At 36.9% G+C, this 24,149-nt stretch overlaps 1 protein-coding gene across 3 annotated transcripts in view; it reads right to left on the bottom strand.

Annotated features, from left to right (window-relative positions):
- Positions 1 to 24,149, bottom strand: part of VCAM1 (vascular cell adhesion molecule 1) — a 43,656-nt gene that overhangs the window by 781 nt on the left and 18,726 nt on the right. Inside the window, exons 1-7 of one of the 3 annotated variants that reach the window (XM_071564767.1) lie at positions 10,417 to 10,553; positions 6,785 to 7,082; positions 5,774 to 6,052; positions 4,788 to 5,105; positions 3,909 to 4,181; positions 3,065 to 3,331; positions 2,364 to 2,630 (exon numbers count right to left, since the gene is read on the bottom strand). In XM_071564767.1, the coding sequence (XP_071420868.1) occupies positions 2,364 to 2,630; positions 3,065 to 3,331; positions 3,909 to 4,181; positions 4,788 to 5,105; positions 5,774 to 6,052; positions 6,785 to 6,848 (1,468 nt within the window). In that variant the 5' untranslated portion in view covers positions 6,849 to 7,082; positions 10,417 to 10,553. Of the gene's footprint in view, positions 1 to 2,363; positions 2,631 to 3,064; positions 3,332 to 3,908; positions 4,182 to 4,787; positions 5,106 to 5,773; positions 6,053 to 6,784; positions 7,083 to 10,416; positions 10,577 to 13,072; positions 14,643 to 14,794; positions 14,848 to 24,149 lie in introns of those variants that run through there. The other 2 variants (XM_071564766.1, XR_011698605.1) reach the window with 2 other exon arrangements.

The raw sequence follows: 24,149 nt of genomic DNA, 5'->3' as shown, positions 1-24,149 counted from the left end.
TTTTCATGCACAAAGCACATTTCAAAACCTTTTTCTTAACATGTTTTTCTTTAGTAACTTCATATTACACACTTCAATTTCTAGCCACTACCTTGGTCTTTAATTTGCTAGGCAAGTTCAAACCCATCTGATACCACCTACAATGAAGAATACCATGAATTTCATGAAGAATACCTGAGGAATACCACTTATTTCACCCAGGAAACATTTAGGTATGTTTCAGCCTCTTGGAATCAATGCTTCAAGGGGAAGACCATGTTTTAAAAGCCCACTCCTTAGATATTTTTGTGAAACAGGACTTTCTCTGGATTAGTCTCCACGTTCATGCATGGGGACAGAAGTTCAGTCAGAATCCACCTTTTTCTGGCCCTATCCTTAAAACTACTGTATCAGTTTTGGTAAGAGAGGCAACTACATCCACACTGAAAGGTGGTTAAATATAGCTTATTCTCATGAGGTGTTCTATTGTTTGGTTTGATTTGGGATGCATTTTTTTTGTTGTTGTTGTAGGTTAACTGCAGTAATGTTGTGCAAGGATCAGTCATGAAATAGGTGTGCTCACCTTGGCTCAAAATTTACTAGAAAGTACAAAGAAAATAGGTTTAAATCAATAGATCTACCTACCTACAACAGCTATCTCCATTACTGTGATGTTGTTTCCAACCTTATTGAAAACACGAAGCAAATATATGCCTATATAATTTTCATTGACATTTTAGAGTAAAAGGGTTCCATTCACTGATGGCAGAATAATCTCTCCTGATGGAGTTTTTTCAGGACCACCACTGGTGGTGTGTTACTGTACATGCTACACGTAATAATGATATTTTCTCTTCTTTTAAAATTTTCTGATAGATATACTAACACAGTAATATTTTGGGGAGGAACTGAAAAGAAATGCAAGGTGTGATTTAGCCACAAACAGAAGTGAAAAGTCGTGAGGTACCAGAAGCTTTTACACACAAAGTACTATTCCAGTTAATGGACCAACTATAATAGCTGAGCTTTAGGCTCTGCTCTGTCACTAGCTATCCTTCAGCTAGGGACAGACAGAACATTTTATCAAGTGATGGGTAAATTTACATTATATGGAGCCTTTTCTTCTTCTCTTATTTTAAAATCACTGTTTATTTGAGTTCATGAAAGGACACAGACCAACAGACCCAGGGGCTGATGTCCTCTTTCAACAGAAGAGAAACAGAAAAGGCAAAGCTAGGAATCCTAGAATCTTAGTTTTTTCCCACTAGGTTCTGCAGTTTTACATCCTATTTTCAAAGGTGGAAGTGAAACTAAGAAAAATTTTGAAGCAGCAATTATTTTGTGCATCTACCATTTTGGAGAGAAGTTTTCATTAGCACTGAAACCTTACCACTTACAACAAGCACTTATGTGACATCTCAGTTTTTTTAAAGATCATTCATTCTTATTGAAACTGAATATGTCACTCTGGCTGTCTAAAAAAATATCGTAATCTGAACTCTGTACAGTAGTTATCTTAACTAACCTTTGACATAAAGTGTTACTGCCCTCCCAGCTCATCAGAGGTGTGCATGTGTCTTTCCCTGCATCCTTTAGCTGAGCCCTGTCTATGGTATATTTGCCATCTACTGTTTCAAGCGTTGTGAACCCACCACCTATTTTCTTTTAGAGAGTACTCTGAGCACAGGTAACATCCAAAGATATGCAAGGAATGGTAACACTTTCTCCTTGTATCGCTGCACTTGTAGGGGAAATCAAAAGTGTATTTAGTGAAGAACAGTAAAGAACAGGGGAGAGGGCAGGATTAGTGGCAGAAGTGATTTCTAAGCAATACACTGTTGCTGTGCAATAGACAGAGTGGCCTGGCTAAAGCAGAGCAATCTGCTTACTACTGAAAATGAAACGTGGCTATCATTGCGTGTGAGTTGAGGAATCAGAAATTGTTACAGCTTAAAGGCAGCTTGAAAAAAACAGGATACAGAGTTGTAACTTAGAAGAGAGCAAGGTAGCTGTAACACAGGGCTCCCACAGAGCAGTTTCAGCATCTACTTTCTTTCTGAGTCTTTTTTCATGCAAATATCCACCGAGAGCTATTTGGAAGAAAATACAAGCACTGCATCCCTTCTTTGCCTCATACATAGAGTTGCCAACTAGAAGAGTGATGGAAACAAAGCTCAACTGAAATAAGAACTTTTCATAAGCCATTTTATGAAGGCAGATGTCAGGCTTCATTATTTAAAAGTTCCTAAATGACTCAATGATATTAGGGACACCTTTTAACTCTATTGACACCAAAGACAGAACTATCCCACTCTTCACACTAGGGGACATGGATCTAAAATATGTAAAATAAAAAACTTGGTTTTCCATCTTGCTCTACAAACCTTGAACAAATAATTGCACAGCTTTTACTTCCTTGCCAAGTTGGTTATAAGCTTCACATTCGTAAAGCCCCAGATCTTGACTTTTTAAGTTCTGTATAGTTAAAGTGGCATTTTTAAAAATTTTCTCGGACTCCCCGGTGGCCTTCTTTTTGTTCCAAGAGATCACAGGAGATGGATTACCAGAACTGGTACATTTCATCATCACAGTTTCTCCTTCTTTAACAGCAGTAGCAGGGATAACAGAGATCATTGTATTCTTTGGTCCATCTGAAAGGAAGAGTCCTATAATTAATCATGACTGGATTTGTTAGAGACAGATCCAACATGTTCTACTGGATGCTGGATTGTCAGCCTCCCAAAGTTAGTTTCTTTTTCATTCTCAGGAAAAGTAAAGCACATGGTACCAGAGTTTCCGTACAAACCCTTCATAGGCCAGACACACTAACCAAGTACTCCAACCAAGACTGTTAAGAAGATAGATCAGATTCTCACTCATTCAGACTCTGATTTAAGACTGCCATTACATTAAAGATTTCATGGCTTTGTTTTGTTCATCAGTACTGCTACTTTCTCTGGGAAGATTAGAGGACTATGCTGATTTTTTGTACTCACAGGATTTTGTTTAAATTGATGGTTACATTTATCACTGCAGAAATAACTAATTATTTTTTAATGACTGGGAAAACATCACACATACTTACATTCCACATTAAGTGTTATTTCCCTTCTACTGTTCCCAAACTTATTTTCTGCTACACATTCATAGTCTCCTCCATTTAGGATCATCACAGATGGAAGAGGGAGAATGCTCCTTGAACTATAAAGTCCCATGTCTGTACTGTCAGATTTTCTCCTTAAAATAATCCTGGGAGGAGGGTTACTCTCAGCAAAACATTGTATGGAAACATTTTCTCCTTCTTGAACTGTTGTAGAAGGCTCAATGGAGAGCTCTGTAAGGACTGGAGCACCTGCATGACAAAAGAAAAGGCTGTTATACTAATGCAAAAGTACTAAAGATGGAGGAGGTTTTAAGAAAGCAGGAATTGCTTGCCCAAGGATCTATTAATTTTGGTTTTGATCCCAGACTCTATCTGAGACTTTTGGCTCTGTTGAAACAGTAGCAATCAATAAAAATAAAAAAAAAAAGAAAAAATAGTTTTACCATTAAATCACTATTACGTTTATTACTAATGACTAAAACTACTACTTCAATGAATGAGACTGTGAGGTTTCTGTGAAATTGCTATAATGTTATATTTCAAGGAAATAACTGTGTGTCCCCTCAGCACTTTTGCAAATTCTTTCATCACTAAATGTATAGAATTGTGCTTATACAACAGTACAGACAGAATGAGCTGAAAATTAAGCATAGAAAGAAAAAGTACTGCCCATGAAGAGCAGTCATAAATTGAAGCTAAATCCTAAATTTATAACAAGGAAGGCCTGACAATTTCCTAATTTTTAGTGTTTCAGCATCCTTCAACCTAAAAGGCAGCTGCCAGTTAAGTATTGCATCATAGAAGTTATATTCAAGCAGACCTGTACCTTGTATGACAATGTCCACAGTTGCAGTCTCTGTTTTATTAGTTACTATATTAATTACTTCACAGATGTACAGTCCTGAATCATTGAAACGGGCACGGGGAATGGAAAGGACATTGTTTCTTATCAGGTGCTGAATGCTTTCTTCAGCCAAATGTTTTCTCCAAACTATTTGTGCTGGTGGGTTACTCTCAGTCACACAAGTGAGATTTAGAGAGTCTCCTTCCATTGGAGACTTGCCTGGAGATGCAGTAATGACAGTATTTTGTGGACCAACTGTAAGAGAACAGAAAAGAAGGAGAAGCTCATTAAGTAAATGAAGAATGACAAGCACATCATTAACACTAGTGTCTCTAGAGGTACATTTCACAGAATAATAACTAAAAAATGATTAATGTGTATCCCAGTAACTCAGTGGAAGAGTTTTTCCAGACTTGATAAGACATTTTGCTTGCAGGTTTGAAAGCTAAGCTAGATAAAATATGTACAATTTTTTTTTACTCTGTTTTTGTCTCCCTATTGTTTATAACTATAAACTTGGAATTCCTAGGCGATCACTTTCAATTTTAAAAACATTTATCTGCATGATGCCATGTTCCTTCTGACCTTTACTTTCTGAGTGAGCACCAGGGCCTGAGATTATAGAATGAGGGGAGTGGGTTAAGCATTGCTTAACTTCTGTCATGAACAACAGTGGGGATTTAATGACTCAGTGACTGCTACTGAATAAGATAGAATTCAAATTAATACAATAGATTATCTACATAAATAATACACAGATAACAAGCGTAGATTACAAATTATTTATAGCACACACTTTGTAAAGCTATTCCATGAAACTTAAAATACTTTGTGTGAAAGCCCGAGCACAAAAATTCTTACAATTTGCATTCAGCTTCCGAGAAGATACTCTTTCTTTGGGTTCAAAATCCATAGAGGGAATTGGTAACTTGGCCACACAGGTAATCTCTTTCCCAATATCTTCAGCCATGGGCTTAAATGAATATGTCACAGTTTTGGTCTCTGTATTTGTGCTGTCATCTTCATAAAAATATTTTTCATGAAGAACATGTTCCTCTTTCTTTAGGAGTACTTCCAGGTGATGAGAAGGATACACATCAGGAATTTTACAGCTTACAGTGACTGTTTCTGCAGCAGCTAAGGATGGGCTGATCTCAAGGACAGGATCACTGGGAAAAGCTAAAAAACAAAATCAAGTTCTTTAGACTAGCAGAGATGAATACTAGGGTCAACATGAGAGCAAGATGCAGACAGAAAACATCTTGAATTTAGAGGTGTTCAGAATATGACATTCTATCAACTTTATTCCAAGACATATCTTAATCTGAAGATATACAAGTCTTTTATAAGCAGTTCATACACTAACAGGAATTTAATTTGTAAAGTTTCTGAAATATGATCACAAAAGGTCTAGTAAGATGCAGCAAGGCACTGATGCAGCTGCCCAAATATAGGTAGTCAGAGCAATTCATGCACTGGTGGTATCCTGTTTTCTGTGCTGGTAGGTTTAGACATCTGAATTATTCTCCTGCAAACTACAATGGCTTTGTCTTTTCCCCCCCAGCTCTATCACTGTATTTGGGCAGTGTACATTTTAGCTTTCAAGAATTACCAAGAATAAGAATAAATGAATACATACTATGTTCAGTGCAGAAGGCTAAGCAGAAAAGGGCTAAGAAAGTGTCCTGAACAGACAGATAAAGGAATCTTACAGGGAAATATATGTAGAGGTATAGCAGACTCATTATCCTAGAATTACAAGTTATCTACCAGCCACAATATCTAAAACACTTATTGATTTTTTATACACATACACTGCTTGAAGAGAATTCTACATTTTTACTTACAGTAAAGTTCAACTTTGACACTCTTCTCTTTTTTATCTTTCTCACCACAGAAGACAGTACACAAATAAGCATGAGAATTCACAATGCTGACTGGGTTCATAGTCAAGGTAGAGTATGTCCCATGGTTGTTCACTGTTCCTCCAAGGGGGTTGTCCATTTGTGTTCTCCAGGAAAAGCTTGGTGATGCACAGCCAGTAGCATTGCATGTGAGTGTGAGTGTTTCTCCAATCTGTGCAACAATTCTATTAGCAGGTATAATCTCCATATCAAAAGCTTTAACTACAATAGGGAGAAAATATATAAATTCAGCAGCTTTGTCCATATTTATTTTTGTATTCCCATGTTCTACTGTGACACAAAGGTCTTTACATTTCAAGATTACAGTTCTGTGGAAGTTAAACTAATAAAACTCATATAGTGGTTTACATCTCCAAAATATCCCATAAACATTGTTATTTTTGTCAAAGATAATACAATCTCAGGTGTCTAACAGATAGTGCTCATATACAAAATGGCATAAAACCAATGCTATCAGTGAAAAGAAATACATTGGCATAATATAACTTTTTTACTTTTTTTCTTTTGGTCAGGTGGATCTGCTTCTCAAACTTTTGTAACATTTGAGGGGAGAGGCATAAGAAGGATAATTGCAGAAATACTTTCAACAGGACATTTGTACCAAATTTCCCTGATACTGTCAGGAATAACTGAAAAAAATCAGACATTCAGTGGTATACTGCAGTTGTCTCCTAGACTGAATTTTAGCAAACTCAGTAGGAAAATGATGTTGTCAGTGCAGAGCACAGAAAAGCTCAAAGTGCCAAAAAAAGGTGCCTGACATTTTGACAGATCTACTTAATTGACAGTTGTATTCACTGAAATGAAAAAGTAACTGGAACAAAGAGAGATAAACAGTAAATTTTAGGTCGGTTTACACTTAACAAAGATAAAAACAAATAAAACAAACCACCAAAATAAACCAACCACCACCAAACCCTCTCCCCAACTTACCAGTCCTTAACACATACAAAATTACTAGCACAGCTTGGCTTGTTCGTCCCATCTGTTTTAACATTCTAATTGCTGTTACTAGGTAAAGAAAGTAAAATAAAAACTTTTGCTTTCTATCTTCTGTGAAGCACAGTAAGATCTTGCTACCCTGCACCAGTTTATGGGAAGAGTTCCAGCGTGCTCTTTATAAAGGCTCTCCTCCAGGTGGAGTGGGAAAGCCCCGGACGGGAAAATCCAGAGCAGGGAGGAAGAGTCTCATGTCGGGCTGCGCGGGTTGGCTCAGCGCCCTCTGCTGCTCCTGCGAAAGGCCAGGGAAAGAATAGTAACACTTGTAAATACAGGGCCTACTACACTTTAAAAGATCAAATAAAAATCTGATCCTGCAAACAACTGATAAAATGAAAGTATGTGTGTTGAAAGTAATTGAATGGCACTATATCTCAGACGGAAAATGGGGTTTTGGTGAAAATATTTTTGTAGGACTGAGTCTTGAGAATACTTTAACAATGCTCAGCTCTGTAAATAACATTATGTGACTAAGTATTCTCTTTGAAAACTGTGTCACCAGTTTAAGATGTGATGTTACTTATTCCTAAGTAATTTTGATCCCTAAACGTGAAGAAATAGGTCAGACAACAGAAGTCTGGAGATCTCATTTCAACAGCTTGAACTGAGCTCGCAGTGCTTCAGTTAAATGAATGAACTAATAATCCCAATCCCATTTTAAAAATATCCATTATTCAAAATGCTATTGATATATTACATTACTGATAATGCCTCTCAGATCTCTTATGTTCTGTTTATGTATAATTGAAGTATAGTAGTTGATAGCACAGCTTGGGGATTGTTTTCAGTATTTGATTTCCAGTGGGTATACAGAGCCAGTTTGGAATATTTCTGAAGACAACTATTACTGGCTAATATAGCAACAATGTTATGAGGAAAGTAAACTAACATTTTCAGTGTTTAATTTTCAATTGGAAAATGCTATGAATGTAAACAATGAATAAAGGGTTTCTAAATCTCAGTTGTTTATGTATTCAGCTACATGTGTAACTTAGGCATTAGAGAGGGATCGAGACAGGCTGGATCAGCAGGATGAGGCCATTTGTATGGGGTTCAACAAGGCAAGTGCTGGGTCCTGCACTTGGGTCTCAACAACTCTCCAGGCTGGGGCAGAATGGCTGGAAAGCTGCTCCGGGGAAAGGACCTGGGAGTGCTGATCAACATGAGACAGCAGCGTGCCCAGAGGACCAAAAAGGCCAATGGCATCCTGGCCTGGGTCAGCAATAGTGTGGCCAGCAGGGCCACGGCAATACCCATCCCTCTGTGCTCAGCACTGAGGAGGCCACACCAGTTTGGAGCCTCTCACTGCAGGAAAGACATTGAGGTGCTGGAGCAGGTCCAGAGAAGGGCAATGGAGCTGGGAAAGGGGCTGGAGCACAAGGTCTGTGAGGAGAGGTTGAGGAAGCTGGGGGTGTAAGGAAGCTCAGGGGGCACTATATCGCTCTCCTGAAAAGAGGTTGTGATGAGGAGGGAATTGGTCTCTTCTCTGGGGTAACAAGTGACAGGATGAAATGAAATGGCCTCAAATTGCACCGGGGAAGGTTTAGATTATACATTAGGAGAAAATCTTCACTGAAAGCATGGTCAGGCATTGGAACAGACTGCCCAGGGAAGTGGTGGAATCACCATCTCTGGAAATGTTAAAAAATGTGTGGGTGTGGCACCCAGGGATATAGTTTAGTGACAGTGAAGAATTAATGGTTGGACTTGTTCTTAGAGGTTTTTTCCAACCTAAACGATTCTATGACTCTATATTGGTCAGTTATGAATCACTAAATAAAAACAGCAAGAAATTCAAAACAAAACATGTTTTTTAAAACGTCTCTGGTAAATATTTTCATATGTAATAGTTTGGTCATTTGATATTGTAATCATATAGTATATTTTATAAACAGCACTGATTCAAATATCTAGTAAGTGAGTAATGACTTGGAAAAATACAGGCTGAAGTAACAATGCTACAATGCTAAAGATATAAATTTGCTGAAAAGTTAGCACATCAATGTGTTTTAAATTAAGCGGATATTATATGGTTAGTAACTTAATGCTATCTCCAAAACACCATGTTCAGGTGAGAGCTGTACCACAGGATGTAAGGGACCTGCTGGCCTACAGGCAGCATGATTGCTTCTGAAAAAAATTTTTATTGTTTTTTCCCTGACTCAGCTGGCCATACCTTTGCATCCTCATCAAAGGATAGCTGGGCAGTACAAGCTGCTGTAGAAACACACTGAGTAAAATAGGAAGCATCAGCCACTTTTTTCCCTGCACTCATCATAAGCTCATAAATATAAAAGGGAATTAATGATAGTGGAAAGATAAATCTGCAGAAAGTCTGTCTTCAAGATATCAGTAATTTATAATAAATTAAAAAAACACCCCAAGACAACCCAGTTCCCCTGAAGTCAATAAAACAGGGAAATCCAAAGCATCTAGCAATGCCTAAATGAATTCAATGAAAATGTCACAATGGATTCTAATTTTTTCACTCTATTTTATTTTTATTATCACCTTTTATTTTTGTTGTTGTTAGAAAATGAAGGGAAATAAATCTCAAAACTTTCAGGAAATGTAAGCAGAATACTATTCTGAAAGTAATGCTATCAAATCCAAAATCAAAAATCTATGCAGAATAGGTAACAATGCACCTACAAAATGTGGTTTGACTTCACAGCAAATGGGTTTGTTGAAGAAAAGTACTCTCTCAAATAAGCTGCAAATAAACACTTTTAAATCATAGGCAGAGAGAAGCAAGAAATTAAACTCTTCTGTCTGGACTGCTTAAATTATCACAGGTTAAGCTGAAAGAGAAAGGGCAAAATTTCCTTGTTTCTGGGAAGTCAGTTTTGAGACAGAAAAAGATATAAACATAGGAGGCCATGTCCGTATGCTGGAAAAGTTTTAATTAAGTCTTTCATCAGATAACATGAAATAGGAAATAACTCTGATTCAACTCTCAGTAAGCTAAACTGGACAGCTGCCATTAACTTTGCTGGAGTTGGATCCTTACCAGAACGACTACTATACCGAGTGATCAGACAAATTTAACTTAGACAGTATAGGTAAGAGCAGGGTTAGCCAACAAAGATTATTAAATAAAGAACAAATCTGCCAAGAAATTACAAAATTTCTTAAAATTTAATCTCTACCCAACTTCAAATGTGAGCTTTCTATGTATTTTAAAAAGAATACATACTTTACTGCTGCTCCCACTATTCTCAGAATCAACCACCAAATAGTAAAATGGGTACCAAGTTTGCTTTTTTCCAGAACTGTCTATACTGTCTGAAAACAAATAGAGATCAGTTGACAAATTTTTGCAGTTGACTTCAAGAGTTCAGATAATCTAGCTTTTTATTCAAACAGCAGAGAGGAGGATGCTGGGGATAAAAATAGAGGGTGCATGTACATCCAGAGTGAGATAAGTATTATAGGATCAACTGGAAAAAAATCTCGACACAGGCAGAGTAATGAAGACTATAATAAACAAGTATTACAAGAATATCACTAAAGGCAAAAAAGATTAAAAGAATTAAGCACTGGGATATAAATATGTTTTTCAATACCTGTAGCAATCAAATGAGACTTTTCTCAGGCTTTGATGGACAGAGACAAAACAATTGTGTGTCTCAGACGGGAGTTTGGAAATACCGAACACATCATTTTTGGCCTGGCATCAGAAAACACAAATGTCCTTCAGGAAACTGAAACTTACAGCACGCTTATCTGGAATGTAAGAAAAGAAACCACTTCAGAACTGTGCTAAGTATTTGCTTTAACTCACACTTCTACAGTCCTGTTAAATACCTATATGATGTACTTATCAGTTTCCTCTAGACAAATTCTTGATACCTTAATGAATTAATTGAACAAAATGCACATTATCCAACATGTTAGTTATCCAACAATTATAATCCTCTCCTGCATTTTTAATGTACTGCTCTGCCTCCTGGAGACTATTAGGGGAAAGCTAAAAGGCTAAACCTCTTGCAGAATTTGGTGCCTAAAAACCTTCACCACTGGTTTTGGGATATGTGGCCGAGGACCTACAGCAAGGAGGGCTAATCATTTTGGCAGAGGAAATTTAAGAAAAAAGAAGCTAGAAGGAAACTCATCTAATTTGACATTCTGTTTTCTGTGTCAGCAATAAAATGCTTCATGGCACTTCATTCTTGAATCTGCATCTAGAGCCACCATTTGGGATTTCTGCTAACAGTACTCAGTACTGGACTAATAACTTCTGTGCAAGATCCCAGCATAGAAACATTTGCAACGTGTTGATTATTAGAGATCTCTGTGTCCCATCAGATTGAGAGGACGGAGTTCTTCTGTGGAAGGCTTGACATTCAGGTGGCAGGATGCAGCAAAGTCTGACTTAACAGTTGTTTATCACAGAGGTATTACAGCAAGTTTATACTTAGGTCCCTCACATATCTCAGGAAAGATATCCTTGGAATGTGCATTGGGTGTCTGAGTAGAAAAAGGCTCTTACAAAGTTTCTGACGCTTTATGGATGCAGCTGGGATGAAGAGCTTCTACCCTACACAGAGCATCTGATACCTCTACTGTATGATCATGCCTAAAGGACAAGAGACAGAGGAATGTGCTGTAACTCATATGAGAACTATTCTCAGAGGGAAAACAGACGTGCATCAGTAAAGAAGGAATGCTCTTCAGGCAATATATTCAAGGTAATACCTTTAATATGGTCATATCTTTCTCAAGTAATTGAAAAAATCCATGAACCTGGAGGACATGTATGAATACTGCAGACTATATGGCTAATACAGCAGGTAATGACCTGCCATCCTCTGAAGTTTCAGTTCTCAGCAACCTCAATAGTCTGCTATTTGGGTTATACACTGTCTCCTCCCTCAGTGCTTACTGGCTTTCTGGTTCCCAGAACTTCCTTGACCCTTTGCTTCTCCTGACTCCCTCCACCCGCTTTCTCATCACCTGACATTAACACAACCTCAGTATAGGCCCAAGAGGGGGAGGAAAGCATCACAGACTCCCTATAATTTTCATCTCTGTCTGGGAAGGATGAGATCCATACGCAGATCTATTTAAGGGGTTGTGTCTGTTTCAGGAACTGTAACTTTGTACCTAACTACAAAAAGAACACCAACGCATTACCCTGTAACCCACATCACACCTTGCAATCGTACTCCACTTTTAACTTGTCATCTATTGCAAAAAGGAAAAAAAAAGAAACACCTTGCAAAAGTTTTATCATCTGCTTCTTTCCCTTTTCTGGAATTTCTTAAATACTGCATATGAAAATAAATGCATCTACTTCCTCATTATCCTTCTCAGGCACCAGCTTCCCAGCTATGACCCTTCCTGTCTGGTTAGTCTGAAGGCATCCAGAATCCACAAATGTGCCAGATAAAAAAATACAGCAGTATGATAACTTGTGTAGACTACAAAACAACTAATTTCTTATTTTCTTCTACTCAGAAGCATTATCTGTTTCCCTTTACAGAAAGAAGTTCATCTATTAATAAAAGCCACTAGAGAAAAAAGTCCCTACTTTTTATCTTAGTCTCTTGTTGCTGGCAAAAAACAAGCTGTGGAAATTCCATAGTCTATTTCTAAAACAAAAAGTATGATTTTAGTGATGCTGAATCTGAAAGTGAAACAGCTGAATAGCCTTTAAATCAACATACTTGAAGCTCCAAGTACTGTACTGGAAGTCAAACTTCATTAGTCTGGATAACTGAGCTCCTATTGCTTTCATAGTGACCTAGGTAAAAAAGAAGTTTTCCTCTCAAAATATTATCAAGTGTATATCAAGACTCAAATTCAAATATGAGCCTTGGAGTATTCAAAATCTCTTTGGGAATTTCGAAGTAAGAGTTCAGATCTACTTTTATTTTGATACAAATATACCAAGACACGTTTAAATCATTTGTTCTTACCTTTTTCAGACAAAACTCATTCAAAATGGTCAGAGTAAAAATAATAGAGTGGACCAAAGTGCAAATGGGTCAAAGTACAGATGCTGGCTAGAACTGAAGATATGGCACGATAAAGTCATATGAAAAATATTTAAGAAGGAATATGACCAAGTTTCTGAATTCCCCCAACATTCTACATGAAATTCCAATACCCCTAAATATTGTTGTGTACCTCAGTGTAAGGCTGGTATTTCACAGCATTAGAATAAGTTTATCAAGACAGGGCTGGAGACCTTTTTGACCCAGCTTTGTTGTTACTCACCAGCAGCTGCTCTCCAATGCACTGTAGATCCATCATTTCCCTATTCGCTTTCCTGCTCCTTAGTCATGAGGTACATGTATGTCCCTATGGAGCAAGACAGACAAAGGTGAATGATGAGAGCAAGGACTGGAACAGACCATCCCACCTGGAAGAAATGCAGAACTTGGATTCTCCTAGACAGGCTACTGATAACTGCATTGCTACTAATTGATTGTCCCTCAACTTTTCTATCAGAATATATTCTTTTTCTCTTATAATGGTTCATATTCTGAAGAACCATGTTCAGCTGTATAGATATTACTTTTGCTGCTTTGTATTATAGAAGTGTTATCTTTGTAGTCCTAAGGTGGACTAGCTTACTAACAGGTAGAAAGATTACACAGGTATTAGAAAGGAATTAAATTACTTAACATTGCACGATTCAATAGTCATAATTTTTATATCTTCCATATGGGTAAGAATTACAGAGATTGTGCAGTTTCACTATTTTATTTATTTATTTAAAGACATATAAGGAAATCTTTCTCTTACCTAGATGTTGTGACTTTTCCCTTTCTGGAACTGGACTGAAAGTTCTAAAGAAAATGACCCTCCAAACAGAAACAAGAGGGAACAAACTGATTTTTACTTCCATCAAGCCAAAATGATAAGTATCCAAGAGAAAGCATTTTACAGTACAAATCATGTGTGTGTTTGTCTGTCTGTACCCATACTTACAAACCAAATGACACTTGAAAACAGCTATAAATCTACTAGGGGTCTGGCACCCTTCCTTTGACTGTTAATGTGCTCTACCCTAAATTAAAAACCTGCTGTTTCTTTACTTAGAATATTTCTGTCTTTCCTTTTCCCCCCCCACAGAGTTAGGTATCATCTTAACTGCTTTGTTTGTTAACACTTTCAAGGAAGGAATATGCCAAAGTAGAACGGGCTAAATGACAAAAACCATGAGCAGCTGAGTTTTTCTAGACAGGCAAGGGTAAGAAAGATGCGAGTTACTGGAATTTATTTCCCCTTCCCAGACAGTTACTTGGCGAGGCATCAAAGCCCAGTCCTTGCTGTCTGATACAGAGAATACAGCCAGAATTACTTTCATAGTTGTGTCACCCTCTATCACAGACCATGTTACTCTCCAGTGATAACAGAGGCAACTTGAGAAATGTGACACATGTTTGAAATTGCTGACAGGCAGGACAAAGGTCTGTGCTGGGTTAGTATGAGAAATGTTTGTCTGCCAGCATTCCAATGCTTCTTAGCCACAGATTCCTCCTGAAATTTCCCAAGAATTGTGTGTGAATATCAAATCATAAGTAACATAACAGATGGTTTAATGGCTGACCCTTTTGGCTGGATAAGTTTTGCCTTGTTTGACTTAATTTCTGACTATAGTGAGCTCCATATCATGAGGAATAGATATTGATACCTCTCTTTCAAAAGCTCAGATCAGACAAGTGCTCTGCCTGTATGGTTTTCTGGCCAAGGTTCTCTCTCCGTTGAATGAAATCACTATTGACGAAGCCAGACGACCATGCAGCTCCTGCAAGGGAGTGCACCTGAAAGCTGGGCAATCCTAACAGGAAAGAGAACAATTCTGTACAATGGACAGTTTCTAAAAGATAAGGAAGATGTAAATGTTGTATATGCAGTGTTGAATCCTGTTGTGGATCAAGGATCAAATACAGTTAAGTGCTGGTAGGCTCATGAGCTTGAGATTAGTCTTACCTCTGTAACATATTTCTGCATGCAGGATATCAGGTAGCATCGTGACTTGGTATCTGCAAGACCAAGAGGATGAAGGCACAGGAATTTTCAGAGACATGGGAGGGTGAATTCATTAAGATGTTAAGCAAGTTATCTTACACTGAGTTTCCTAGATTATTTGAATGAATATAATACAATTATCTCACACTGAAAAGAAATACACTGTAGTAATTCTTTGTTACTGATCTATGGTGTTTGATCTAAATCTATCAGCCTATAGGTGATGTATTATTACACTTTATTATAATGATTCATCTGCTATGGCATCAAGATCCAGCTGCTGACTCCGTTTTTCTTGCACTCTCAGATATCTTGTGCCATCACTGTATAAAATTTCATGATATGAAGAGATTTTCATTCTACCACCAAGGTTAGTATATGGATTCCACTGTGGCTTATGATTTCACAAAATGTGCCATTACCTATCAAATACAATCTATCAGCACATAAGGACCTCAGAAAATTTTAGAAAAAAAATTTCCCTTTATTATGCCTATTGTGTTTATTAATTGGAATGTTTATAACATTTATTTTATATGCAATTTATTAATTGGAAAATTACTAGATAAAATTTATTTTTAAAGATTGCTAGAATGTTTGCACATCTAAAATAAAGGAGGACAGATTTTCAGGTGACATCTATAGCACAGAATGCTTACAAGAATGAACAGAAATTTATCACAAGATTGAAAAGTTTACAGTGTGTGTTTAAAAATCTGTAACTACCCGGGGGAAAGCAATCACTAAATTAATCTTCACTGTTTATTAGTTTCTACTAGATCATCATATTACTGTTTTAGTACAAGAAACAACTGCTTTCTAAGTTTTCAAAAGGATTGGACAGTACAGTTGAAAAATTATAATAATTTAGACTAAAGCTGCAGATTGTTATGAATATATGAGCAGTTGATGATTCCGCCAGCTGTGAAGTTAGTTTTGTTTCTGTGAATTATCTGTAAACTTACCTCAATCTTTTATGTTCTTATTCCTCTTAATAAAATTTAATGTTTCAATAAATGCATTCCATACTATGGCATTCACCTGTTTTCTCCAGGATTTGTATTATAGATTCAGTTTATCCTTCCAATGCTTTCTTAGATGGAAAACTAAAACAAAAACTCAGACAACTAAGTTAGTGTTTGACTGACAGACACAATTATCTATTGGACTTGCCTGTGAATAGCACTTTTCTGGCACATAGCTATAAGGAGAACCATTGTGAACACCTGGCAATCCTGTCATGATATAGTTAGAAGAAACAGTACATGAAACCAAGCAGGAAGTTGTCTGTGATTTCTGAGCAATCTCATGATAACCAAGTTACAAGTAGTTAGAGTTGTGACAAGATCTCAGTAACTCCTTAAGGACACTGAAGGTTAAACACAATGCAAGCCTGTGATTGAGAAGCTGCAGTTTCATCCTGGCTGTAATTGGTCTCTGTGTCTCAAACCCAAAATGTTTACATTATTCAGTGTGCTCTCAAGCACATGGAATGTCAAGAGCCTGCAGTGACAGAGTGTAGGCTGTCACATGTGGGTTTCCAACATACAGAAGTGTTCAGGAACAGTGACAGCACCTTCCTCCTTCCCATAGGCACATACAGGAATTACCCAGCAGTCCCAGGCAGCTTTAAGATCTTTCTGTTAAAGAGAAATCTACCATTCCTGCCAATATAATAGTGCTTTAAACAGAGATAGATTACACAGGTGCTTCTCTGAAAAACTCACTATTCCAGGTGTGTGTGAATGTCAGACTCAGCTACAGATTTCTTTGTAAAATTTCCAGAATTCACATAATGAGAGGCTATTCCAAAGAACAGTAAAACGGGTTATTTCAAACATTCTAAGTTCTTATGCTAAAACTTAAAATCTTTTCTGACAAACAAGAAATCATTTACAGTTGCTCCATAAAACACAAAATGCATACAAATAGATAAAAGAACAAAAAATGGGACAAAATGGAAAACAGGAAATAGAGATTAAAGAAAATTTGGGAAACATTAACTAGTATTGCCTTCAGTATCTCTCATAATTTAGGAAAACAGTTTTGTCTTATTAAGTGCCTTAAGTAAAAGAACAAATGGTCCTTTTACATATAGATGATTCAGTTCAAATGAAAACTATTATAGCGAATATTCTCTTATTCTTATTTACAAATATTACAAAATACATTACATGCTTTGGGTTGGAGGTTACACTTAACTTCTTCCACAAAAGCAAAACTTCTTCATACGTAAGTTCTGTTGCTGCTATTTCTCCCTTACATTTAGAACTATTTGCTTATTATCTTTTCCATCATATAATAAAAGAAATGCAACTCTACACCAAAACTTTTGACATAAAAGTCTGCTTTTGCAAGAGGAAGAGGGTTTTTCCAGTTAATTCAATATTCCTCCAAATCCCAGTAAGAATCATGGAAAGTTGGCCAGAGGACAGCTAGTACTCCAGATCTCACTCCTATTCCTCCATCTCCAATGTGTCAGAATTAAAATCCTGTTTAAATGTGCTCGTCAGTGTAGTTGTTAAAAGGAGACAGACATGGACAGATAATGTATCCAGACTTAGAGACACCACTAAGGCTTTGGTTAATCAAACCTACACTTTTATCAGAATACATAAACACCCCCAGTCAGAATTTTTCATGCCAGAATCCCATCTCTGAAACTGACCAAAAGCAGATTAAAAAAATAAAAGCTTGAGAGTGAATGGTGCAAGCACAAGTGATACAGTCGCTTACACAGGGAGAGAGATGGCCACATTACATTGCACTAGTGTTTTTGAAAGCGTAATTCAATACAAGAAAAATCCTATGAGTAAATACAAAGAAATCTGTGAAATATCTAAGAGCTTTGGAAATACAAATTTACTGACATGTATTTCTAAACCTTGTAGCCTTTGAAAACCCTATCGTAAACAGCATAGGAAAATACAATTTAATACTATTCATTAACACTAGTCCAGTTAGAACTCAAGAAACACCTGCCCTGCTCTACTAATTTAAACGCAACCCTGCTGCCTTATAGACATCTCCCCTGCACTACAACTGCAAAATATTTTTCTTCATGCAGAAGCAAAATAATAATTTCTGCAATTCCTCAATTCAGAATGACACAGAACTTTATCAAATAAGCATTTCTGAGCAGCCCAATTGTGCACAGATTCCTTTTCGAAGAGGGATCTTGGTCCGTCTTCAACTCTTGGCTGGAAAACGGCAATTTCCCAGCCCCACTGGTGCCAAGGAGGGACTGGGCTTTGTGCCAAGAGAAAAGGTGGCAGCCTTGGGCTCTCAGGTGCTAATGATGCTGCGCCATGAAGAGTAAAAAAACACCCAAAGCCTAATCCTAACACAAAAGAGAAGCCTAACCCTAACCCTAACCGTAACTCCACAAAATAATTATTTCTGTCATTCATGAGTGTAGAATGCCACTGAAATTTATCACATAACCTTTTCTGAGCAGCCCAATTTTGCACAGAGACTGTCAAGTTTTGAATTGTACAACAGCGGGTGCTGCCTGCGAAGTGCTACTAATGTGCTACTCCCAGGACATCTTTGAGTCCCAGCACCCCATTTTGGCTGCCTTGTCATCCACTGACTTTGCACTTCAATGGTTACAAAGCTGCCTGTGGGCCCTTCACCTCTGAAGTTTCCCTAAGTTAACCATGTCACCTTCTTACTTAGGTTTTCATTCTGGACTTCAACAGAGAATCTTCTAGATAAACTATTAGATTTTGCATCATTCTCTAAGCTGTGTAAGGTCTTACAGAATGATTTCTTAGCATTGGAAATACTACATTTGCCGCTGTTACAAACTGAAATAACTGAAAGGCTAAAAAGCTTCTTTGCTGACAAGGATTGGTGTAACTGAAAAAATGAAGAACATGATTCTTTACTTTTTAGATGAGCTCCTGCCATGCTGGACCACTCAGCCCATGGCTCAAGAAATAAGCTTGGCTGTAGCTCAGAAGGTTCTTGGCCACAGTAGAAAACTTTGTTAATTTTTTCAGAAAGAATAAACATCTTTACCTAAGGAGTAGAAGTAGGCTTTGCAGCACAACTTGAAGATCCTGTCAAAACTAATCTCAAAATGCAAAGATGTTTCAGATGAAATATATGAAACAGTAGATCTCTAATGCATGCAGTCAAAATCACTATTTTCTGTTGAGTTTCTTTCTATTCTTTTCCTGGGAGAAAGTTGACATTGACCATTTTAGTAGCATTTATTATTACTCTTCAAACATTTCTCAATTTTTGCAGGAGAATCTCTACAAAAGAAACCATAAATTAAACCCTTCTATGGCTTCAGTCCTTTTCAAAATCCCAATGTCACATAGGGGATAAAGAAAGAAACAGGATATCCAAGTAAAATGCACAAAAATAGGAAGAAGGTTGTTTACGAAATGGCAACCAGAGTCCTGACATATACAATATTCCCATTGTTTTTTCCTTTGCCATAAGTTTTCTGACCCTTCTGTTTTGCGGGTTCTTTTTTCATCAGCTTTTTCTATCACTATGGCAAAGGCAAATGTCCTCTGGAAGGAAGACCATCTTCCCTCCTCCACACTTCCTCCAGAATGGAGAAGAAAGAACATCAATTTATTGTCCTGACAAAGTTGGCCACCTGGACAGAAATCCCCATCATTCCCAGGGCAGAACTGCAAGACAGGAGCACACTCTGGAAAAGCCTGCCTGAGGATCAGATCATTTGCCACAACAGCAACATTTACTCTCAGTCCAGTGTTTTAACTCACAGCAGGAATCAAAAGCAGTTGCTTCAGCAGAAGACAAAGGCTGCACATAATGGGTCAGGGTCATCATGCTCTGTTTTAAATATGTCACTTTTTCCGAGAATATTATGTCCCCTTACTTGAAGCATAACTTCCTTCTTACTTTACTCCAGAGATTTTTCCTTCAACAGTGAAAAAGCACAAATTTTTATTAAAAAGTCAAACCCCATGCAGAATGAAAAATGAACACACAGACTGGCAAATACTGGAGCATATAAATTTGGATAATTTGAGCATTTTATCTCTGAAAACAGCCAGAAACTTCCTGAAAGTTTCCCAGCTACAAATTATAATATAATCAGACAGTATCTGTTTGAGAAATCAAAACCTACTTAATTCAAGGAAATGCGAAACATTTGACTGGAAATGCGAGGCATTTTTACTTATTGAAGCACAGTAGACAGAATAAAAAACATTTTAAAAAATTGAATTTAAGGTTAATGATAGTCTAGAGTTTAAAATCATTGCTGTGTAAAAACTTAATTTTTTATTTTTTATGCATTCCTCCCAGACCAGTTTTATTGAACTTCACTAACTGTGTGAGCTGACATATAGACACCAACACACGTCCTACAATTCAGTGCTTGTGTCTGCAGTTTAACCCCATCACACTGTGTCCCTTTGAAAGAATATTCTGTTCCAGTTACATTTTAAAACCCCTTACAACACAAAACCTTATGTCCTATACTTATAATACATAAATGCTCTGTGCTGTGATGTTTTAGAAAAAGTTTTCACTTAGCAATTTATCTATATGCTGCATTGCTTCTGAAAATATCTTCTACAATCTATCTTATAGTAAAGATACATAAAATACACCTATTTTTGTCAGTATTAAGAAACTCCATAACAAAAAGACTCATTTCAACAATGAGCTTATTAGTCCTGTTCTCCATAAGACAGGGAATTTATATCTTATCTCTGGTATATTTAAATTTATGTTCATTTATAAATGTTTTTCTCGCTGTGCTGGTGAATGCCAGTATCACCAGGTTGTTTATGCATGTGTAAGTGAAGGCCAAAGGCTGCTGTCTCTGATGGAAACTGCCATTTGCCTTGTCTGAGAAGCTCAAAGGAAAGGTGTGCTGCTATTCAAGCTGTGATGGAAAACACTCACCCTGAATGAACTACACAAGAATGTTAAAGGCTTAACTGTAGTAGCAAAGGGAGAAAAAATGCTACAATGTTCCAAGTTCTATTAGAACCCTTCTGGGTAGCTCAAATGTTGAGCCCATGTACCTACATGTTGAATTTCATCTATCTTCAATATTCTCTACAGGGCACAGAAAACACATATACAAGCAAAGAGAGAACCCAATCTCAATTTCAGTTTCCTTTAAAAAATGGTTGGAAAACATTTTTAGTTAAAACCCAATAAATATTCACCCATATCTTGTTTGATTTTGACATGATTGTCATGTGTGTTCTCCAACAGAATACAAAACTCATCTCCCTGGTGCAGGTACACAATTGTTTTCAATACCCCTGCTGACCTTGTTACCCTGTGTAATACATTTAATTTCCTATCCTAGCTTAGATTTTTATTTTATATTTTAGTCATATTTTTATAAATGTCTATTAACATTGTTAAGTACTAAAGCATCAGAGTTAATAATAAAAATAACAACATTAACAGTAGCAACAACAACAGTAATAGTAATCATAGAGATAACATTATTTGGGGAAAAAAATTAGGGCAGTTGAGAGAAACAAATATTATTTTATTTGCTTCTCTACAGAAAAATATGTGACCAGAGTGAGTTGACCATACAAAGATACATGAGATTTTCTTATTCTGGGCCATCAATCAGGCATTGCAAGTTCTTTACTTGCTGTGACTTCAGAAAGTTATTCTCAAGGATTGGAACTAGCCATTGAATTTTGATTCTTTTGGACCAATGCAAAGAGGATGGAGCCTTATCGTCCTTTGGAAGCACTTCAGAATTGTGAATGACTGCCAAGACAAGCAGCCTTTGCTAGGAAAAGTAATGTTAAAACAATGCAATAGGTCACTGGAAATTTCCCTCTAAGTTTTTTATACGCAGCATTTTGGGGAGCAAAGGGAGGCAGGGCCTTCCATTTGAAACAACAAACCCCAGCTACGTTACAGAAAACTATGGTTACAGAAACCTAAGCATTTCACACAATTCCTCTGAAGAATAGTGGGTGCTTTTGCAGTCTCCACCCTGGAACAGTTTCCTGTTTTTCAAAACCTCAGCTACTGATGCTGAATGATAAAAGATTCACTTGCATACAGCTCATCTCATTACAGCCCCTATGCCCTGTTTGCAAACCAGTCACTGAAATTCAGCTTCCATCCAGCTGTGAGGGCTCTGCAAAGTGACCACTGTCACATGCCAGAATAGAACCTGATGTAACTTACTTGAATGAAGAGCCTGTCTTCTCATTTTCACTGTGGGGTATCTCATGTTTCTGAGATGCTGCAGTAATAACTAAAAGCCTTAAAAATAGACAAAAAAGGGGGAAAACTGAACCACTGAAATAAGAGTTTGCTCATACTGCTATAGGTTTAGTTTCAGACTTTAAAAGCACTCGTTAAAACCATCAAGATACATTTACAGAAACACAGCTTTACAGGATAAAAGCAATTAGTCATGGATCAAACACTGTTAATAAAATGGAAGCGCTTTGTACTTCCAAACTTGTTCTAGTGAAGATGACTATTGATCAAAACACTTTCTTAGAAACTCCCACATCAATAGCTATATGTAGAAACAAAAAAAAAATTACATAGTCAAATCTGTATTGACATCATTTAATTAAACAAAACCCATCTCAGGGTACCTTTCAAAGTGTATCTCCAGCACTAGCCCATTTTCTCTCTTTGATAAAAAGAGAATGATTCAGGCTTTTAAGGAACCTGGAGAGTAGATGCTTAAGAAGTACTGCCCTTCCCAAGTTGTGTCTTAGCCCTTCACATACTTCCAAATTATTTAAGATTTTTTCAGGTAAAGAAGAGATAATGCTTAAGAGAATTTCTCTAGAATTTCTCAATTTGAATAGTGCATCTTTTTTCCCCTGACACCTCAAGCAATAATTTTCAAAGTGCAGGCTGCAACAGCATGAAATCTGCTTAGACCTGTCCTGCTGCTTTACTGTACTGATCTGATTCTCTGACTTTAATGAACAGCCTCCTCCAAGTAAAAAACAAAAAAAAAAAAAAACAAAAAAAAAACCAAAAAAGAAATTGGATCAGGAAATACAATGCCTTGCCAGTCTCCACTCTTTGTCTTTACAATTCATGACTTAAGGCAGGTTGATGGGAATGACTGTATTTTCCTATAAAGGCTTTGAGGTATTATCAGGCAATTAAGACTATTTTGAAAATGTCTGCACCCCTGACAACATTCACTTGACTGTGCAAATGTTCCATACTACCATCATCCTTAAAAATCACTACAAAATCATTTCTTGGGTAAAATATTTTATTTTTTTTTCCAATCTGTTAAGCTTTGAGGCATGATCGTTTCCTACACATATGATTGCCAATGTATATACATATTTTACTAATACAGCAGAAAACATGTTTTCCACTTCTTGGTTATTAAACCATGTGGGAGTGTAAAACCACATCACCAATATTTTAGCAAATTCCATGTAAAATAGACTACCAAAGTCCTCAGTAGATTTCATGGTATGTATGCTGCTCTTACAATATAATTTTTAATATTCTGCACCCAAAAATAGATAGCTGTTCACATTAATTATTTTGAGATGTAAAACACAACTCTGCAAATGTTAACAATTCAATTTTCTTTTTACCAAAAAAAAATCTATATCTTCTGTATGACCGGGCCATATACACACCCTCCCTTCACAACAAATAAATATGGTTGAGCTCTGGCTTTCATAATCTCAGGATAGTCCTAAATGCACCTTCATTGTAGCTCAACAGCACCGCTGATCTGGCAGAGCTCAATTCCCATGGTCCCTGTCAGTCTGACATGATATGTTGGAATTTCTGCAATGAGATATTTTGTTTAAAATTTAAAATTTTGTTTAAAAATTAATGCTGCAAACCCACATTCTATAAAATAGGAAAGAAGAGAGTTAAAGTTTTCTTACATGCCTGCACACCTTTTTTATTCTTCCCAGGAAACGATAAATTGACTGTGATAATCAATGAGGGGTTGGACTACAAAGGAGACTCTTAGTACCTGAACTTTCATCAATTAACCCCAACTGAAGTTACTGAGAACTATAATTTGCCTAATTAAAGTAGTAAGGAATGGTTATTACTCTGAAAATTCAGGTGCTCAACCTAGGCAATCAAAGTTAAAGGTGCTCCAGAGAAGTGAGTGGAAAACACCAATAAATTAATTAGTGGCAGTTGTCTCCCATGTTTTGGTAATTTACATCAACTCTGTTGGCCTAAGTACAATTCAAACAATTTGTTCAACTCAGTACACCTACCAGCCTCTGAATAAGCAGTAAGAGAAGGGAAGGGAATGTTTTTAAATCTCATTACTGATAGGAACTGCTGTAATATCCTCATGATTATGAGGAAATGC

The sequence above is a fragment of the Pithys albifrons genome, chromosome 10 (assembly GCF_047495875.1).
Source record: "Pithys albifrons albifrons isolate INPA30051 chromosome 10, PitAlb_v1, whole genome shotgun sequence".
In the NCBI taxonomy this organism is placed as follows: domain Eukaryota; kingdom Metazoa; phylum Chordata; class Aves; order Passeriformes; family Thamnophilidae; genus Pithys; species Pithys albifrons.
This window is presented reverse-complemented; position numbering and strand designations above follow the sequence as displayed.